Source organism: Peromyscus maniculatus, chromosome 7, assembly GCF_049852395.1.
Source record: "Peromyscus maniculatus bairdii isolate BWxNUB_F1_BW_parent chromosome 7, HU_Pman_BW_mat_3.1, whole genome shotgun sequence".
Taxonomy (NCBI): domain Eukaryota; kingdom Metazoa; phylum Chordata; class Mammalia; order Rodentia; family Cricetidae; genus Peromyscus; species Peromyscus maniculatus.
The window spans coordinates 860,887-881,420 of NC_134858.1; the positions used below are offsets into that span (position 1 = coordinate 860,887).

At 40.2% G+C, this 20,534-nt stretch overlaps 1 protein-coding gene across 1 annotated transcript in view; it reads left to right on the forward strand.

Moving 5' to 3' along the window:
* Positions 1-15,418: 15,418 nt before the first annotated feature.
* Gucy1a2 (guanylate cyclase 1 soluble subunit alpha 2) overlaps positions 15,419-20,534 on the forward strand; it is a 330,592-nt gene continuing 325,476 nt past the window's right edge. Inside the window, exon 1 of the mRNA XM_006992012.4 lies at positions 15,419-16,177. Within this exon, the coding sequence (XP_006992074.1) occupies positions 15,884-16,177 (294 nt within the window). The 5' untranslated portion in view covers positions 15,419-15,883. The remainder of the gene's footprint in view (positions 16,178-20,534) is intronic.

A 20,534-nucleotide genomic window follows, 5' to 3' on the forward strand; every position in this document is an offset into this window, starting at 1 on the left:
GAAGAAACTGCATATGGAGTCAACTTTCATTCTGGCAAAAGTTAGCCACTGGACAACAAAGTATCCTCGAATCAACAGGACAAAATGGACAGACAGATCACGAAACAAGGGACTACTGATTCTTGCCAAAACAAGTGTGGTTATGGCTTTATCAAAAGGCATCTTCTGAGGCCAGGACAATATGGCCCCATCCCTGAAGTGGCCTTCGCATCCGGAAAAGGTACGGTGCCCTTTTCTTCGAAGGCAGCTTAACAGGCAGAGGGCCGATGGATTCTGTTGTACAATGGAACAGCAGCTGAAAGCTCATGCCTCTCAAAAGTAGACTGGCATTTAATAGAGGGATGTGGAGAAGAAGGGGATGCTGAGATGAAGCCATATATACACAGCCAAGAAGAATGGACAGCTGAATTAAAAAAAACTGTCAACAATTTCCAGAATTTAAAATCCTGAATCATGACAGGACACTAGTGGAATTCAGGTGTTTCTGGTACGTGGACTGCTCTCACCCAATGTGAGGTTGAACTGTTGACCTTGTGTACATCCTACTTCACAAATGAGTCTGTCAGATACACTAAGCCTATAGGCTGAAGATGATGCCCCAACACCGTGGAGAAACCTCAGGTGACTGACCAGGCAGCTGGCTGTTTCTGTCAACTCACAAAATTTTTTGGAAGTTGCTTGCATGCACTTCTTGTTTTTATTTTTGTTAGCTACTATTATTCCCTTCTTGGGTCTCTGAGGGAGTTGAAGATTAGTTAGTTATGCTTGAAGATTAGTTAGTTATAGTTGAAAATTAATTAGGATAGAAAGTACATTAGATACATCTTGGAATTATCAAAATAGGATAGATAATGGAATTATTTTCTCTGATTCGTCAAATACCTGTTTAGGTATTTATTACTTGTATATATTGTATATAGTTATTGTACTTTTGTATATAGTTTTTCTTTTGTTAGTCATAACCTTTTGCTTTTTTTCTTTTTATTAAAATAGAAAAGGGGAAATGTGGTGGTAATCTAATTGTATTGAAATATTATTTTGATTTGTACTGAAATATTAATGTGATTGTATGTTAATAAATAAAGTTGTCTGGGGGTCAGAGCTATTAGAGCCATAGCAAGAGTGTGGCGGTGGTGGCACACGCCTTTAATCCCATAGATATCTGTGTGTTCAGGGTCAGAGCTATTAGAGCCATAGCAAGAGTGTGGCGGTGGTGGCACACGCCTTTAATCCCATAAGATCTCTGTGTGTTCAGGGATACAGCCAGCATTGGAGACATATGCCTTTAAGACCTAGGGGGCTGTACATTCAGACAGTGACGAGGCAGTCATGTGTTTGGGTTTACAACCAATGAGAAGGCAGAACAACATACTTTAAAAATACGAACCGAGAGGAAGGTCTCTTTTTTCGCGAAGCTGGGACAGCAGGAGGAAGGGTGAGATTTTAGCTCTGAGCTCTGACCTCTCGGCTTTCTCTTTTACATTGTTTCTGTGTTTCTTATTTAATAAGACGGTTGGTTACATCAACACCTTTCTGTAATATAATAAAGCAGAGAGAAAATTAGGTTATGGAAAGACAGGAGGTAGTAAGTGTCTAACCAAATACAATTGAGTTGAAAATTTACCCTTTATCCACTTAATTCTACAGACTTTGCTCATGATGGCTTCATATATGGAGGAGATCTTCAGTAGTTGAAGAAAAGAAACTGAATTCTCGGGAAAGCTGTGATAGGGAGGGAAAAAAGATAAACCAACATTTTATGATTTGCATGAAGAAAAATCTCTTAGGTAGGAGATTATGTATTATCTGGGAGGAAATGAATACCTCAACAAGTAGAAAAGTTTTAGAATATTTTGGATTGGTTATACCCCAGGGATTTTATCTAGCTCTTTTATTTTGAAGATGACACATCTGTTTCTCAGACAGGTTATGCAACTTGATTTTGGTAACACAGTAGTTACTAGGATGTGGAACTTTTGCATATTCTGGCATTTCCTATCACAGAATATTCCAGAAAGTAATTCAAATATGTGGATGAACAATTTGCTTTGTGTCCAAAACAAACCCCCTTCAAACTGTTTTAATTCAGCAGGTTTTTTCCTTTATATTTCCAGGGAATTTGAAAATAATTACAAGAAGCTAACAAGAATTTTTATAGTGGAAAAGCATGGATTGGGATTTCAATTATAACTTTATTAAGTCTATATCATGAAAAATACTTAAAATTTCTGTGTCAGGATGTTCATGCCTATATAACTGGGAAAACATGTCACACAACAAATAATCATAGAAATAAATGAACAGACACTAGTACCACTAGTTTAAAAATGTTAATCTGCCTTCAACTGAAAAGATTTAAAGAATTAAAAAGTTGAAGAAATTGATAAAAGATGAACATAAGTATTTATCAAAACTAAATGTCATAGTAACATAATATAATTATAGTACGATAAAATATATAATTATATATAATATAATTAGATAATATATAATTTAATTTTAAAAATATTGTGGTTATTAGTCATAAAAGGTTAATAGTTTAGAACACATGAACATGTGTAGAAAAGTACAATACTATCTTAGTGTAGCTTACACTTAGTGCCCCAAAGAACCTGAGATTAAATGAAGTGCATGCAGGGCTAAGAATTCTGAAGGTGCACTTTAAAGATAGAAAGGTTAAGGATTATAGAAGGCTACAGAGCTTACTTGAGATACTGTCTTGTAGGGCTCCATCTCAAAAGGGAAGATGGGATGTCCACTGTTAATGGTTCAGCCCAAAGTCACTTAAGACATGGAGTAGTCTGTCAAAGGTGCCTAAATACACTGATTAGCCAACATCTTTCCTGCTGACTTTGCTTTTTACTCATAGCATCAAAACATCTATTCACTCTTTTTCATTCTGACACTATATAGTATTGACTCTGATACTCTACTTGACTTTCAACCCATCCCTGTTTTGTGCCTAGCAGTGAGTACTCCTCCTCTCAAGGATAATTCTGTGTTGGAAAATAACCATAGAGTGATAGATTACATTATCTCCCATATGACTATTTGCATATATGTGAATCAGATGGTTCTTCTCACTTTAACACTATCTTTAGTAGTTAGTCTTAAAATTACTTAAAATTACTGAAGAATGAGAATTACAGCACCTCTTCGCAACATTCAGTCTTTCACTGGAAAGGTACACCTGCTCCCTGTTAGGTGAGCAGGGGTGCTATGAAACATTGTCTTCTGGACATGACATGGCTGATATACTCATGAATCCACAGTCATTGTGATTACCTGCATAAGACTGGGCCCTTCAATATTTTGTCATAGAATAAAATTCATGGTGCCCCTCCCTAACACACTCTTGAGAGTTAATGATGACTGAGGGAAGTAGTATCTCTTTCTTCACTGCTAACTCACTTAATCCTATGTTCTGGTAAATAATCTCCTAACCATGTTAAAAATCAGAAGGTCCCAATGAAACTAGGGGAAAAAAGAAGCATATCTCCACACAATAAAGGATGGCAAGGATATAAGGACATGGCACATGAAATGGTAGACAGATTTCATTCTCATGTGGGTAAGATGGCCTCAGAGTTAAAACTCTAGATAAGGTGTGTGTGTGTGTGTGTGTGTGTGTGTGTGTGTGTGTGTGTGTGTGTGTGTGTGTGGTTTTCTAGGTAAGGAATCCAGAAAAGCTTGGACCAGTTAAGAATTCTATGACTATCATATTTCATCAGAGAGCTCGCTTTAATACAACATATACAGTCTTATTGAGCTGCCAGATTTATGCACTGATTGACTCTAGAGAAAGATTTCCTGAGTCTTCTGATACTAGGAAAGAACACTGTTTCAGGGAACATTTATGCAAATGTTGCAGGTTTTCTTGCTGGAGACTTCGATAGATGGAAAATTTAGGAGAGTCCCCAGATCTGAATGCAAAAAAATTTGGAGAATCAGGACTGATTGTGCTTCTTATTACAGTATGACAAGTGTGATTTTCCTTTACTTCTATATGAAGTACGAAAATCATATTAAATGGGTTTTTAAATAGCAGTGTTTTATATGCTGGTAAGACATTTTGATGGAGGTTGGACATTTGCTTTCTAGAGTTATCTTTCTCAGAATTTATTAAGCTGAACTGGTCCTTAGATACCTGAAACTTGAGAGAGAGGAAGAGAGAGAGAGAGAGACAGAGACAGAGAGACAGAGAGACAGAGAGACAGAGAGACAGAGACAGAAGAAAATTTGTCTGGATTTTCCTTTTACAAAATAACAAGATTTACAGACTTCTTAAAAACTACATTAGATTTATTTACTGATTGATTGTGTATGTGCATGGGGGTGCTTGTGTTCAATACTGTATATGTAGAGGCTAGAAGACAGATTGTGGGATACAGTTCTTCCCGCCAAATGGAACTTAAGGATCAAAGTCAGGTCATCAGGCTTGACAGCAAAGACTTTTACATGCTGAGCTATCTTTCAGGCTTATATTTTAAAACCTTACCAAAGTATTATACAGCACTCAGGCTACATTTGTGTGCATGAATTTTTCCAGGGTTTTCCTTCCTAAAATCAGACCATAGATTATTCATTTTCAATAGATAAAATTTGTTTATCATAGTTGCAGTGTGTTTACTTCCTCTAAAATGTATTTTCCAAATGGAAGTTAGGTTATAGTTCTCTTTAAAAATATTAATTAGAATATAGAACAAAGCTCTCTTCATATTGTGAGCTTTTGAATTTTATGACTTAACAGGAATACAAAGAAACCGTTAAAAGTAAAGCTGATGATGCCCTGTCCGTCTTTAAGTCTCCATTTTTTAAGGTTTAAAAATCAGTGGGAAAACTGTGTTCAATTCAAAATGGAAACTGTGAAATCACTTCTGTTAAATCTCTTTGATTCAAATGGCACACACACACACACACACACACACACACATATACAGATATACATGTGTACACACACACACACACACACATCATAGTTTCAGAGTCCTTTCTGGCAATAAACTTCCACTGTAAGCAGGAAGATGTGTGACCCTCTTTCAAGTGCTTCAAATACTCATTTCTCAGAGTTGAGATGATTAGGAAAAAGTTGCAGTTCTAAGTTTAGATTTTCTTTGCAGCCAGGGTTACAAAAGCCAAAGAGGAGGGTAGAGGAGAAAAAAGAATAATAACATGAATGTATAAAAATGCCATAGTAAATTTGATTACTTTATATGTTTATCTTAAAAAAATTAACACAAATTTTAGAACTGTTTTTGGAAGGAGAGGGACAGTTAATTGAAGAAATGGGAAGGGCATATGCTACTTAGTGTATTTATTAATAGCTCTAAACTTCGGTAATTTGAAGAACTTGACAGATACAATATCCTTACTAAAGAAGACAACTATGAATTCAATTAAGCTGTGAGATACTGAACAATGTGATTATTACACAGCTTTCTAAAACTTGGAAGAATGTAATTTTCAAAAAATATATCAATTATAATTCAGAACAAAGGAATTATTAATTTATTTAAGCAAAATTGATGGCTATCTTTTTAAAAAATGTGTGAGATGACTGGCTTCAACCTTTTGATCCACTTGCTTCAGATTCCTGTTCTTACGTGTGTGTGTGTGTGTGTGTGTGTGTGTGTGTGTGTGTGTGTAATTGTGTGTGTGATATAGATGTCTCATTTGTTGCTGTCCACTCAACAAACACTTATTCTCTGCTCTTTGACCAGCTGTGAATTTCTCTGCTACTCACTAATGCGTGTACAAAGAAATCTCTCGACTTCACCAGCTCCGATTGGACCAAAAGGTGAGCCTTTGTTCTCCTAGAAAATCACCCTAGCCTCTAGGCTTTAGGCCTATCAGCACATCCTACTGCTGCCCCCATACCCAAAGTCATTGCAGCCACAGCTGCAATCCAGCAGGCAGGACTCCTACAGGCAGGCCTGACTACCACCATTCCCCACCAGACCCTATATATAGCATACAAGCCCCACTTCATCCCCTAAACACACCCATCCTCCAAGACTACAGCAGCTCCTTGAGATGCAGATTCCACCAACTCCGTTTGAATCAAGAGCTCCCATTAGAGCTCCTATTAGAGTAAGAACAACCATCTGACCAAGAGTGGCTCCCTGAGACACAGACACTATTTGCACTAATTGGAGAAAGAGATGGGTAGACACCAGCATAGGAATACACTAAAGAACATAATGAGCAATATGGCCCTACAAGAAGCTAGTGGTTCTGCATTAGTAAGACCTGAATACTGCAGTGCAAAAGAAGCAGAATAAAACCACCTTAAAATGACTTTATCCCTTAAAGAAAGCCAAGAAAACCAAGGGAAAACAACCAAATAGGTAAAGGAAACAGTTCAACACTTGAAAACTGAAATAGAGGCAATAAAAAAGACACAAAATGAGGGAATAGTGGAAATGGAAAATCTGACTAAACAAATAGAAACTACAGATGCAAGCATAAACAACAGAATGCAAGAGATGGAAGAGAGAATCTCTGGTGTTGAAGATACATTAGAGGAAATAGATTCATCAGTCAAAGGAAACAGCAAAGACAGCAAAGACAAAACACAAAACATCCAGGAAATTTGGGACACTATGAAAAGACCAAACCTAAGAATAATAGGGATAGAAGAAGGAGAAGATTACCAGCTCAAAGACAGAGTATTCATTCAACAAAATCATAGAAGAAAACTTTTCCAACCTAAAGAAGGAACCTATATAAGAAAACTTTCCCAACCTATGAAGATACAAGAAGCTTAAAGAATACCAAATAGACTGGACTCCAAAAAGTCCCCTTGCCACATAATAATCAAACCACTAAACATACAGAATAAAGAAAAAATATTAAGAGGTGCAAAGGAAAAAGGCCAAGTAACATATAAAGGCAGACCCATCAGAATAACAAATGACTTCACAATGGAGACTCTGAAAGCCAGAAGGTCCTGGACAGACATTATGCAGACACTAAGAGACCATGGATGCCAGCCCAGACTATTATACCAGGAAAAACTCTCAATCATCATAGAAGGACTAAACAAAATATTCCATGATAAAACCATACTTAAACAATACCTATCTACACATCTAGCACTACAGAAAACACTAGACAGAAAATATCCAACCTGAAGAAGTCAGATGCACCCATGAAAACACAGGCAACAGATAATCTCACACCAACAAATCCCAAAGAAGGGAAACACACAACACTACCACCAAAAAAATAACAGGTATTAGCAATCACTGTATATTAACATCCCTTATTATCAGTGGGTACAATTCACCTATAAAAAGACACAGGCTAACAGAATGGATATAAAAATAAGATGCATCATTCTGCTGCATACAAGAAACACACCTCAGCTTCACAGACAGACACTACCTCAGAGTAAAAGGCTGGGAAAAGACTTTCCAATCAAATGGAATTAAGAAGCAAGCTGGTGTAGCTATCCTAATATCTAATGAAATAGACGTAAAACTGGAATCATCTAAAGAGATCAGCAAGGATATTATATATTCATCAAAACAAAAATCCACCAAGATAAAGTCTCAATTCTGAACATCTATGCCTCAAATGCAAGGATATCTATATTTATAAAAGAAATGTTACCGAGCCGGGCGTGGTGGCGCACGCCTTTAATCCCAGCACTTGGGAGGCAGAGGCAGGCGGATCTTTGTGAGTTCGAGGCCAGCCTGGGCTACCAAGTGAGCTCCAGGAAAGGCGCAAAGCTACACAGAGAAACCCTGTCTCGTAAAAACCAAAAAAAAAAAAAAAAAAAAAAAAAAAAAGAAATGTTACCGAAGCTTAAATCACACATTAAACTGAACACACTAATAGTGGTAGATTTCAACTCCCCACTCTCACCAGTGGACAGATCTACCAGACAGAAAATTAACAGAGAAATAAGGGAACTAACAGATGTTATGACTCATATGGACTTAATACATATCTCTACAGAACATTCCACCCAAACACAAGAGAATATACCTTTTTCTCAGCACCTTATGGAACTTTCTCTAAAATTGACCACATACTCAATCACAAAGCAAATCTCAACACATACAAAAAAAAAAAAAAAGAAAAGAATAACTTGCTGTATTTAATCGGACAGCCATGGTTTAAAGTTAGAATTCAACAACAATACAAATTTCAGAAATCCTACAAATTCATGGAAACTGAATAATGCTCAACTAAATCACCACTGGGTCAAGAAAGAAATAAAGAAAGAAATGAATGACTTCCTAGAGTTTAATGAAAATGAATGTACAACATACCCACACTTATGGGACACTGTGAAAGCAGTACTAAGAGGAAAGTTCATAGCTCTAAATGCCCACATAAAGAAGTTGGAGAAATCTCATACTAGTGACTTAACAACACACCTGAAAGCTCTAGAACAAGAAGAAACAAAGTCTCCCAGGAAGAATAGTTGCCAGGAAATTATCAAATTGAGAGCTGAAATCAATAAAATAGAAACAAACAGAACAAATAATCAATGAAAACAAAGAGTTGATTCTTTGAGCAAATCAACAAAGACAGACAAACCCTTATCCAAACTAACTAAAAGGCAGAGAGAGAATATCCAAATTAACAAAATCAGAAACAAAAAGAGAGACATAACAACTGACTATGAGGAAATCCAGAGAATCATCAGGTCATACTTCAAAAACCTGTATTCCTCAATATTGGAAAAAATCTAAAAGAAATGGACAATTTTCTGGATAGGTACCATATATTCAAATTAAATCAAGATCAGACAAACAATTTAAATAGACCTATAACTAATTTGGAAATAGAAGCAGTCATTAAAAATCTCCCAATGAAAAAAGGCCCATGGCCAGATGGTTTCAGTGCAGAATTCTACCAGAATTTCAAATAAGAGCTAATACCAATACTTCTCAAATTGTTCTACACAATAGAAATAGAAGAAACATTGCTAGACTCTATGAGGGTGCACAAACCACACAAAGACAGAACTAAGAAGGAGAATCTCCCTCATGAATATTGATGCAAAAATACTCAATAAAATACTGAAAAACCAAGTCCAAGAACACATCAAAAAATTATCCACCATGATCCAGTAGGCTTCATCTCAGAGATGCAGGGATGGTTCAACATATGAAAATCTATCAATGTAATCCATCATATAAATAATCTGAAAGAAAAAAAAACACATGGTCATCTCTTTAGATACTGAAAAATCCTTTGACAAAATCCAATAACCTTTCATGATAAAGGTCTTGGAGAGATCAGGAATACAAGGAACATACATACACATAATAAAGGCAATTTACAGCAAGCCAAGAGCCAACATCAAATTAAATGGAAAGAAACTCCATTTAATCCACTAAATTTAATTAAATTTAATTTAATCCACTAAAATCAGGAGCAAGACAAGGCTGTGCACTCTCCCTGTATATATTTAATATAGTACTTCAAGTTCTAGCTAGAGCAATAAGACAACAAAAGAAGATCACGGGAATTCAAATTGGAAAGGAAGAAGTCAAACTTTTGCTTTTTGCAGATGATATGGCAGTATACACAAATGACCCCAAAAATCCTACTAGGGAACTCCTACAGCTGATAAACACCTTCAGTAATGTGGTCAAATACAAGATTAACTCAAAAAAAAAAAATCAGCAGCTCTCCTATATACAAATGATAAATGGCTGAGAACGAAATCAGAGAAACCATCACCCCATACACAATATAATATATAATACCAGAAATATATAATACCACAAATAATATAAAATATCTTGCAGGTAACTTTAACTAAGCAAGTGAAATACTTGTATGACAAGAATTTTAAGTCTTTGAAGAAAGAAATTGAAGAAGATATAAGAAAATCTTCCATGCTCATGGATAGGGAGAATTAACACAGTAAAAATGGCAATCTTACTAAAAGCAATCTACAGATTCAATGCAATCCCCTTCAAAATCCCAACAGAATTCTTCACAGACCTGAAAAAAATACTCAGCTTTACAAGGAAAAACAAAAACCCCAGAATATCTAAAACATCTAGAATATCCTGTACAATAAAGCATCTTCTGAAGGCATCACCATCCCTCACCTCAAGCTCTACTATAGAGCTACAGTAATATAAAACAGGGTGGTATTGGCATAAAAACTGACATATGGACCAATGGAATCGAATTGAAGATCCTGACATTAATCCACACACCTATGGACACCTGTTTTTTGAGAAAGAAGCCAAACTGTACAATGGAAAAAAGAAAACATCTTCAACAAATGGTGCTTGCATAACTAGATGTCAACATGTAGAAGATTGCAAATAGATCCATATCTATTGCCATGCACAAAATTCAAATCCAAGTGGATAAAAGACCTCAATATAAATCATGCTACACTGAACCTGAGAGAGGAGAAAACAGGAAGTAGCATAGAATGCATTGGCACAGGAGTCCACTTCCTAAATATAGCACCAGTAGCACAGACACTGAGAGCAACAATTAATTAATGGGACTTCCTGAAACTGAGAAGCTTCTGTAAGGCAAAGGACACAGTAATTAAGACAAAACAACAGCCTACAGAATGGGAAAAGATCTTCACCAACCCAACATCTGACAGAGGGCTGATCTTCAAAATATATAAAGAACTCAAGAAACTAGACAGCAAATTACCAAACAATCCAATTTTAAAAAATGGGCTACAGAGTTAAACAGAGAATTCTCAACAGAAAAATCCCACATGGCCAAAAGACATTTAAGGAATTGCTCCATATCCTTAGTCATCAGGGAAATGCAAATTAAAACAACTCTGAGATACCATCTTAAGCCAGTTAGAATGGCTAAGATAAAAAACACTGGCAATTGCTTATATTGGAGAGGATGAGGAACAAGGGAACACTCTTCCACTATGGTGGGGGTGAAAACTTGTACAGCCACTTTGGAAATCAATATGGCAGTTTCTCAGAAAATTGGGAATCAATCTACCTCAAGACCCAATGATACCACTCTTGGGCATATACCCAAGGGATGCTCAATCATACCACAAGGACATTTGTTCAACTATGTTCATAACAGTATTATTCATAATAGCCAGAACCTGAAAGCAACCTAGATGCTCATCAACTGAAGAATGGATAAAGAAAATGTGGTACATATACACAATGGAGTATTACTCAGCTGTAAAAAAAACAAGGACATCATGAAATTTGTAGGCAAATGGATGGAACTAGAAAAATATCATCCTGAGTGAGGTAACCCAGACTCAGAAGGACAAACATGTAAGGATACTAGTTGTAAAGCAAAGGATAAGCAGACTACAACCCACAGCTCCAGAGAAGCTAGGAAACAAGGCGGACCCTAAGAGGGACATGGGATCACCTTGAGAATTGGTAACTGAGGAGATCTCCATGAGCAAACTGGGGATGGAGGCGCAATAGAGGAGAGGGGACAGCAGATGAGAACATGAGGGAATGGGATGGTTGAGCTAAGGGAGGGATGGAGTGGGAGAGCAATGAAAGAGTTATTTTGATAGAGGGAGACATTATGGGGTAAGGGAGAAACCTGGTGCTAGGGAATTTCCCAGGAATCCACAAGGATGACCCCAGATTGGACTAGTAAGAATAGTGGTGAGGGTTCCTGAACTGGCCTACCCTGGTAAGTAGTATCTGATAGAAGCACATACAGAGATCCACAACCAAGCAACAGGCTGAGCTCTGGGAGTCCAGTCAAAGAGAGGGAAGAGGGATTATATGAACAAGTGGGGTCAAGATCATGATGGAGAAATCTACAGAGACAACTGAACCAAGCTAATAGGAACTTACTAACATTAGACCAAGAGCTGTGGAACCTGCATGGGACCAGACTAGACCCTCTCCTTATGGGAGAGAGATGTGTAGCTGGGTCTGTTTGATGGGCCCCTGGTAGTGTGATCAGGATCTATTCTCGATGCATGAGCTGGTTTTCTGGATCCCATTACCTATGATGGAACACTTTGATCACCCTTGATGTAGTGGGGAGGGGCTTGGTCCTGCCTCAACTAAAACCTGCTCTCCTAGACCCATGCCATCAGGGCCAGCTCTCCCACACTTGTGGTGAGGGGTAGGGCCATCTCTCCTGATTGCAGGGCCTAGCTCTCCCATGGGGCTAAGACCAGCTCTCCTGTTTTAGTGTTCAGTGAGGGGAAGGGCTACAGTCAGTGAGGGGCGCGCCAGCTCAGCACAGCCCTCAGATTTCAACATACATGGTTCCTATGACCCTCTTTGGTAACATGAGCCATGGACACCATCACAATCCCCAACTACAGCAGGAACACAAACCCAGATACAGCCCTCAGCATCAGCTCAGGCCAGGACTTTACCATGGCTCCTGTGGCAGTCTAGTCCACCCAGATCAGTATGGCCCTGGCAGCAGCAAGGTCCTTGGATACCAACATGGTCTCAGATGCCTATCCAGACCCTAGGCATCTGTAAGTTCCTCAGTGGTAATAGGAGCCATGGGCTCAACTCAGACCCTGGCTGCTGCTGGGCCATGGACCCAGACATGGCCCATGGCAGCATGGTCCCAGGTGGCAGCACAGGCTTCAGATACCAGCATGGCCAAGGGTTGCAGCCTAGATCCTGGCACTGCCATGGTCTTCGATGGTATCAGGTGTAGATAAAATTCTAAACAGTCTTATTAAATAAGAAACAGAGCCAAATAAAGAGTTAAAAGCCCAGAGATCGAGCAGTAGCCAAGAGCTAAGACCACCTTTTCTTACCACTCGCTGCCATCCTTCTCCTCAGAGAGAGACATTCTTCCTGTGTTCTGTCTTTCTGTTCTGCCTTCTCATTGGTTCTAAACCCAACCACATGACTTCCACGTCACTGCCTGTCTACAGACCTCCGGGTCTCTATGGTTGGTACTGGGATTAAAGGCATGTGTCACTATGCTGGCTGTGTCCTTGACCACACAGAGACTTTGCCTGCCATGTGATCAGGATTAAAGACATGTGTTACCACTACCAGACTTCTGCTTAATGGCTTGCTCTTAGCTCTGATCCCCAGGCAACTTTATTTATTAACATACAAATAAAATCACATTTTAGCACAAATAAAATATCGTATTTCCCTCTATTTGTTGTTGTTGTTGTTGATTTTTGACACAGGGTTTCTCTGTGTGGCTTTGCACCTTTCCTGTAACTCACTCTGTAACCCAGGCTGGCCTCAAACACACAGAGATCCACCTGGCTCTGCCTCCCAGTGCTGGGATTAAAGACGTGCACCACCACTGCCTGGCTGCCTCTCCTGGATCTCACTCTGTAGACCAGCTGCCTCTGCCTCCTTCAGCAAATCCTACTGGTGTAAGCCTTTAATCCCAGGACTCAGGAGGCAAAGCCAGGCAGATCTCTGTGAGTTTGAGGCCAGCCTGGTCTACAGAGTGAGATCCAGGACAGGCACCAAAACTACACAGAGAAACCCTATCTCGGGGGGGAAAAAAAACCAACCAAACAAACAAAAAGAATAATATGAGTAGAAGGAGGAAAATATTCCCAGCTCAAAGGGTCAGGAAATATTTTTAGCAAAATCATAAATGTAGAAGAAGTTACAGACTCTCATGTCTGACCAGACCCTGGTCACTGCTGTGGCCTTGGTGGCATATGAGTCAATACAGCCCCCAGCTATGCTAGGACCACAGACCCAGATATGTTCCTAAGCAGCATCCCAGGCCCAGAAGTTACCTGGTCCCAGGTGGCAAACAGGCCACCAATATTAGCCATTCTTCATCACCCTTGATCCTTCAGATCCTCCTCTTATCACAGCACATGAACCATTCTGCCTCTCTTCCTCTCCCATTTCTCCACCATATACTTGCTCATCATAGTGGAATCTACCCATCTGACAACATAAGGCACTGGGTGGGCATTTGGATGCCTTCAGGCAGCCCAGACCATGAGCCAATGTCTAATTTTTAACATAAAGACATAGAGGATTAACTGAGGTAATGATGAACTTAACAATGAATACATAACACAATCCAAATAATATTAATGATGATCATATCAATAAAAGTATGCATAGATATAGTATAAATAGATATTTAAATGAGCTTATTGTAGTGCACACAATAGTTTCATATCTTTGATGTCCACTTAAGATCTGATTTTTTAAAAGTATAAAAGGAAAACTCGATATGTTTATATGGATCCTCATAAACAATTAGGAATATTTAGAGTTAAAAGCAAATTGAGGTGGAGAAACAATTTTGAGGATTTCTTTGTTTTAAATGGACTCTGCTCACTTAAACCTATCTGCTTTACCTGGATCAATCCTTTGGAAACAAAAGTAAAAATGTTTTGGTTTTTGTGTCCGAGTTAAATAAAGCCAAAGCCCTTGAACTTTCCCTTCTGCAGTCTCGGGAAGGCAAGGAAGGTGCTCAATTGCTTCTCTGTACTGGGAAACTAAGCCCTCTTCTGGGACACTGTAATTGCCCCCTCTTTACTATTGCTTACTCTAATTTCAAAATAACCCCAAACCTTTTCTGGAACTGCACCAGGCCCCTGTGGCCACCCCTATAGCTTGTTGCAGTGAGACAGGCTTTGAAATGAAGCTGCTGTGTTGAGATTTGCTTTTGCTGTGTATGAATCGCCTTTCTTCCCACTATCCTCGGTTTTATAAACTGAATGCATATCTGACTCAAGGAGCCCAGTGATTGAGGGACATAGGAACCTTTCCGTGTTCTTTTGGGTTAGGCCAAAGAGTCTGCATAGAAATTGATCAGATCCTGTCACCACCTGACATACTAGGTGCAGGTGGCAAGCGGAGCTGTCCAGTACTGGAACAGAGAGCGCTGGAGGTGGCATCGGCTGGGACCACAGGGCTCAGGGCACATAAAGCAACAGGGCTGTAGCCTGACCAGACGCCATCCTCACTGCCCACGCGGCCTCGCTCGAGACAGGAAACCATCTCCACGGGCTGCCCTAGCCTTCCCTTCCTTTGAAAGTGTCTCCACCAGAACAGTTGGGGTGACCGATTTGAACTTAAAAAACAAACTAGAACTGGACAAGGTGTGTGTGTGTGTGTGTGTGTGTGTGTGTGTGTGTGTGTGTGTGTGTGTGTGTGTAGGGACCCTAGTGCCCCATGTCAGGCTTTCAGTTTCTACAGAGGGAGATCTCTCCCCCACATCTGTGCTCCGCATCCTAAGGTCAGCTTTTGGGCGTGTTCACTATCCATCTGCTTTCCCAGGGACCAAGGGACGTGGCATTTGGCTTGGGGACCTTTGGTCCTATGGGAACCACTATAGGAGCCCACTAGCAGCAAGACATGGTGGCAGGGAGGCGGGGAGAAACGGAAAGAACAGCAGCAAAGTGTCCTAGTTGCTCCTGAAACGTGGCGACTAGAGAGGCAGAGACTTCCAATGAGTATGCTGGCGACACGTGATGCCGGCGGAGGCAGAGCTGTGGGGCGGAGTGATAAAGGGAGCAGGAGGGAGGCGCGTCGTTAGTGCAGGGGGAGGAGGACGCGGGCCTTGGGCGGGCGGTGGAGACTCCAGGCGGAGGAGCCACTGCACCCCAATCCCCGCAGCCCCGGAGCGGGAGCTACGCGCACAGGACGGTGCTGAGGCTGCGCCGGGAGAGCAGCAGCTGCGGAGGCGGTGGCGGTCGTCCCTGGGTCCCCAACGCATCCTCGGTGCTACCGCTGAGCCTAGGCCCCCAAGTAGCCGCAGCGACTCAAGTTCCCGCCATGAACAGCTGGCTGGCAGGGCTCATCAGCCCCGGGGACACCCGTCTGGGCGAGCGCGAGCGCAGCGCCCAGCGTCCCCGACGCGCCTGACGCTGCTATAGCAGGTCCCGCTACCTCCACCGACACCGCTGCGTCCCCGTCACCACCTCCGCCACTACCGCGTCGGCTGTAGCAGCATCTCCAGCAGCATGTCTCGCAGGAAGATCTCATCCGAGTCCTTTAGTTCCCTAGGTTCTGACTACCTGGAGACCAGCCCAGAGGAGGAAGGGGAGTGCCCCCTGTCCAAGCTTTGCTGGAATGGCAGCCGGAGCCCGCCAGGGCTCCAGGGCTCCAGAGCGGCAGCCAAGGCTACCACCCCGGCCCCCGCTGCCGCGGCCGTGGCCGCCGCCGCCGCCGCCGCCGGATCCAAGAGGGTGCAGCGCCGCCGGAGGGTCAACCTGGACTCCCTAGGCGAGAGCATCAACCTCCTGACAGCACCCTCGGTGAGCTGGGGACAGGAAAGTCAGAGCTTCAGCAGAGGACAGGGATGGGCAAAGTTGGAGCAGGGCTATCGGGGAGCTCCGGGAGCTCCCTGCCGCTTGGGGGCGACCCGGCCTTATCCTGATCGGCCTAGGATTCCTAGTGGCCCTCTGGGAGACAACCCTCTGGGCTTAGGCAGAAGGGGAACACTGGGAAGGAATAAGACCTCATTCTTATCGAGGTCTGGCTGCCAAGCTCTAGCCTTGAATTCAACTACACTGCTGTCGTTTCTGATGGTCTCAGGGCTCCTTCAGGCCACCTGTTTTGCTTTGCTTTGCTTTTTTTTTTTTTTTCTTCATTTTTTCTTATAAACTTTCCCAGGCTGTGTTCTGGCAGAGCCATTTCCCCTTTTCAGCATCCCAAAGGAGCCCCCGCCCCGCCCCTGGAAGCTCTTGCTCTCTCTATTTCCCACACTCTCTTGGTCCTAGTAGTGACCTTCTGGGGCATCTCTGAATTCCACAGGCTCTTCACAGTCTCTGCTGCATGCCTTTCTCACATTTAAGAACCCTGTTAGATACTTTCCTGAGTTGTCTTTCTACATGCAAACCTTTAATCCTATGTTACACACATACACACACACACACACACACACACACACACACACACACACACACACCACGCACGCACGCACGCACGCACAGAGACTTCCTAATGTCTTATTTGTTGTGCATTTATTGGCTCAGTTTTCATTTCTGGGTAAACCTGGTGGGTTTTTTGTTGTTTATTTTTGTTGTTGTTTTTAAGTCTCTTGGTACTTCTTGTACCCTTACATCATCCTTCACTTCTCAATCCTTAGATTCTCCAGTGCTTCCTGCCTTCCTCATATTAGAACCCTCACTTATGTTTATTGAATGAATAAATGCCTTCATGTACTTTGGCAACTTGTGCTGATATTGGGGTATCTGCATTGGCAGTTCTCAATATACACCACTCCCCATAGTTCCAGGTATTCTTCCATACCACTCCTTTCTCATCCCTCCTCAGACATCCCAGCTACCCTATTTTGCAGAAATGCCAGACCTCTGGTTTTATCCTTTACTGACTAGGTGAGCTTGGCTTTGAAGGAGTCTGCTCAATTGCAGAATCCAAAGGAGATAAATGTTAAATTTCCACCAACCTTTGAGCCTCACCTGGGTTTTGGAAACAAGAACTTTACCTCTCTTTAAGCACCCCACCCCCCGTTTTTCCTTTTCCTGCCTCTATCCCCCAGACTTTAACTTCTTAAAGTTCCCTCAATGTAATCTTGTTTGGCTACTCCTAGGTTTTCCTTTTGAAAGCATTCCTGAACTAGTTTTAGGAAGGGCCTTTTAAAAAGTGAGATGCTGAGAGTCTAGATGCTGGTACCAGGCAACACTACAAACATCACTGTGGTACCTATATTGGAGAATGGCTGTTTCTTTCAGCACTGAAACATGTTTTCTGTCTCCCTCCTTTCTGGTGTGTTACCCTTTAGTGCATGGTTTCAGTGTCCTTCCTTTCTAGTATGTGTTGCTCTTTAACATGTTTCTGCAGACAATCTATAAAGATACTTCAGAGTAGGTTGGCTGCTCTTTTTCACTCGTCCCTGTAAATTTTCCTGGAGAAGATAAATCTTGGGAAATATTGACACTGCCAGTTGTTGAGCACAATTGTTTATGAGGAGAATCAGATCCTGTGTATCTGTAGGTTTGTGTTAGTCCCCAACACAACATGTTTGCAACATACTAATTCTTCAGTATAACAGGTTTGGATTTAACACACACGAGGATATAACTAAAGATACTGATCTGTTGTGATAGAATTATCCTTGTAACCCCAGATTTTTGTGTCTGGGAACCAAAACTTACTGATTTCTAAAAAGTATTAACAGTGTCTTTGATACAATTTTGCTTAGATTGTTCTCAGCCACTCACTTGAGGGTCAGGGAAAATAAAGTGATAACTGAAGTATCTACTGTGAGTATGAGAGGCAGGAAATAATTTCTGATGGTTTACTTTGTAAGTTGGAGTTTAATGACAGATGTCAAAAGTGTGTGCACAGATAATGGTTATCAGAATAAGAAATTGAAAATAATTGTTGTATCAAATGTTGCAGAAGTTCTATGTATTTCACAAGCTGCAACTAACTTTTATTTTGGAAAATGCCTGTCAGGTATGTGCTGAGAGCCTATAGGTGAGCAGGAGCAAACATGTGTACCCATAAAAGACTTCAGAGGAAAAAGAATCCTCAGTGAATAGTAGTCTTATCACCCATTGACTTGGTGTCATAGACAAAACAGAGAGGTTCCATTTCAAGTCAGTGAGTGCTGTGTGGTCCCTCTTTTCATTTGGCAAACAAGGCATTGCCTTAAAAAGTTTCACTATATTCATCCTTCTATACTACCTGGATGTTAAACTCTGGAAGTAGTTGAGGATATGGGAAGGATGCTATCTGTTTACTCACTACTAAAAATAACTACAGCTGTCTAGAATACCTACTGTTGGGGGGCATTTGAAGTTGTTTTTTAGTGTTGTGAACTTTCCTGAATCCCATTTATTTTAGGAGGAGCTGCACTTGCTGTTCATGGCCCTGCTTTCATATGTTTCAATCAGTTGGGATTCAGTCTTCATTTGGAATGACTTGCACATTGGAAAATGGAAATGAATGTGTACTAATGCATTGGTACATAATACACCAGTTTTTGACTCATAGAATAGTCAAAGTTGAGTTTTTGACATTTTAATAGTTATTTCTAGGTGTATTGATGTTGGCTATAAAAATCACAATGTCGCACATATAATATAATAATATTGCACATAGAATGCATAATATTACACAAATAATACAATATAAGTAAAGAGAATTGATAAAATTGAAAGAAAATAAAACAGAATTTAAGAGTCTTGATTCTTCTTTGCTTTGAACAAGTAATTACTTGTGTAACTCTGGGCACATTTTCAGCTTTCTGGGACCCTTCTTATCTGTAAAGTGTTATGCTTAAGTTCCTCTTTAGTCAGAAATTCTACTGAGACACATCATCAGGCATACAGATGAAACATTTTGCATTTGAAAACTTTTGAGAAAGGTATATTACTTTTCAAAGTATGTAATCATCAAATCATTATTCTATTTAAGCAGTAATTGAGGTTCTATTGTGTGGCAAGTATTGTACTGGCAATACAGATGCTAAACAACCCCCAGTTTTCATGGACTTCTTTCTTTTAGTCTTTAATTTTAGGAATGTACATTGAGGAGAACATAGGAACTGCGATTGCCCTGTTGACATCTAGGGAAAATTTTGGGTGTGGTTTCTTTTTTCCACTATGAGTCTCTGGAGTGTAGCCATAATAACAAATATCATTATACAGGCCTCATTGGAGGCATATCAACCACTTATTATTTATTTTTAAGTAACTGGATGCTTGAAAACATATTGAGAAGCTAGGAGGGGTCTTTGCATCAAGGGTCAACCTAATAACTCATTTTATTATGTTTTACTTTATGACTCTGACATCAGTTTGGAATTTGTTCCCATCACCCTGTCAGTGGAGAGATGCCAGCAGACCCATTCAAAATTGAGGCTTCTTTTGATAGTTCTGCTCACTGTTGAATTACTGTAGGTGGCTTCTACATCTCAGATAGTAGAATGCTGGAAGAAACACAACACAAATGGAAAGATAACAAAACAGGATAGGAAAGCTTATGGCAAAAGGAAATTCATCCCAAGAAAGTGTGAAATGAAAATTCAAGGATCCTGGCATGGCAAAAACAATGTTTTCCTATTTGAGGAAAGGAAATTGTAGTAGTAAAGGACTAAGGAAAAGCAAAGGGAGACAGACAGGTATATTTACCTTTTTCTGATGGTACACAAAATTAGTTCTCTGATACACACAAACTCTTAAAACCAATGTCATAAACTCCGAGTGTAATTAATAATGTAAATAATGAAAAATACACAAAAATTGTTGTTGAAATAAATTATTTGGCAATTTATGTAAATATAGGGCTCAATTTGACTAAAAAAGCAAAAGCAAAGCAAATTGACTAGTAACAAAATTAATAAAACGTATTCATAATTAAATGTTCTATTAGACAAATTTGTTAGCATGGTTGTACACACACACACACACACACACACACACACACACACACACACACACACACATTGCATGCATGTACACTTTTATAACCCTTTCTCAACTCTGGAAAAGTTTCCAGAGTGTGATCCATAAATTTCAACAAAATTTGAATGCTTTGAAAAAAATGTAAAACTTTCTTGCCTATTTTATCAAGATTACTTATAAACATATTCTAAGATTTATAGAATGATTTTAGTACAAATAAGATAAAAAGATAAGAAAC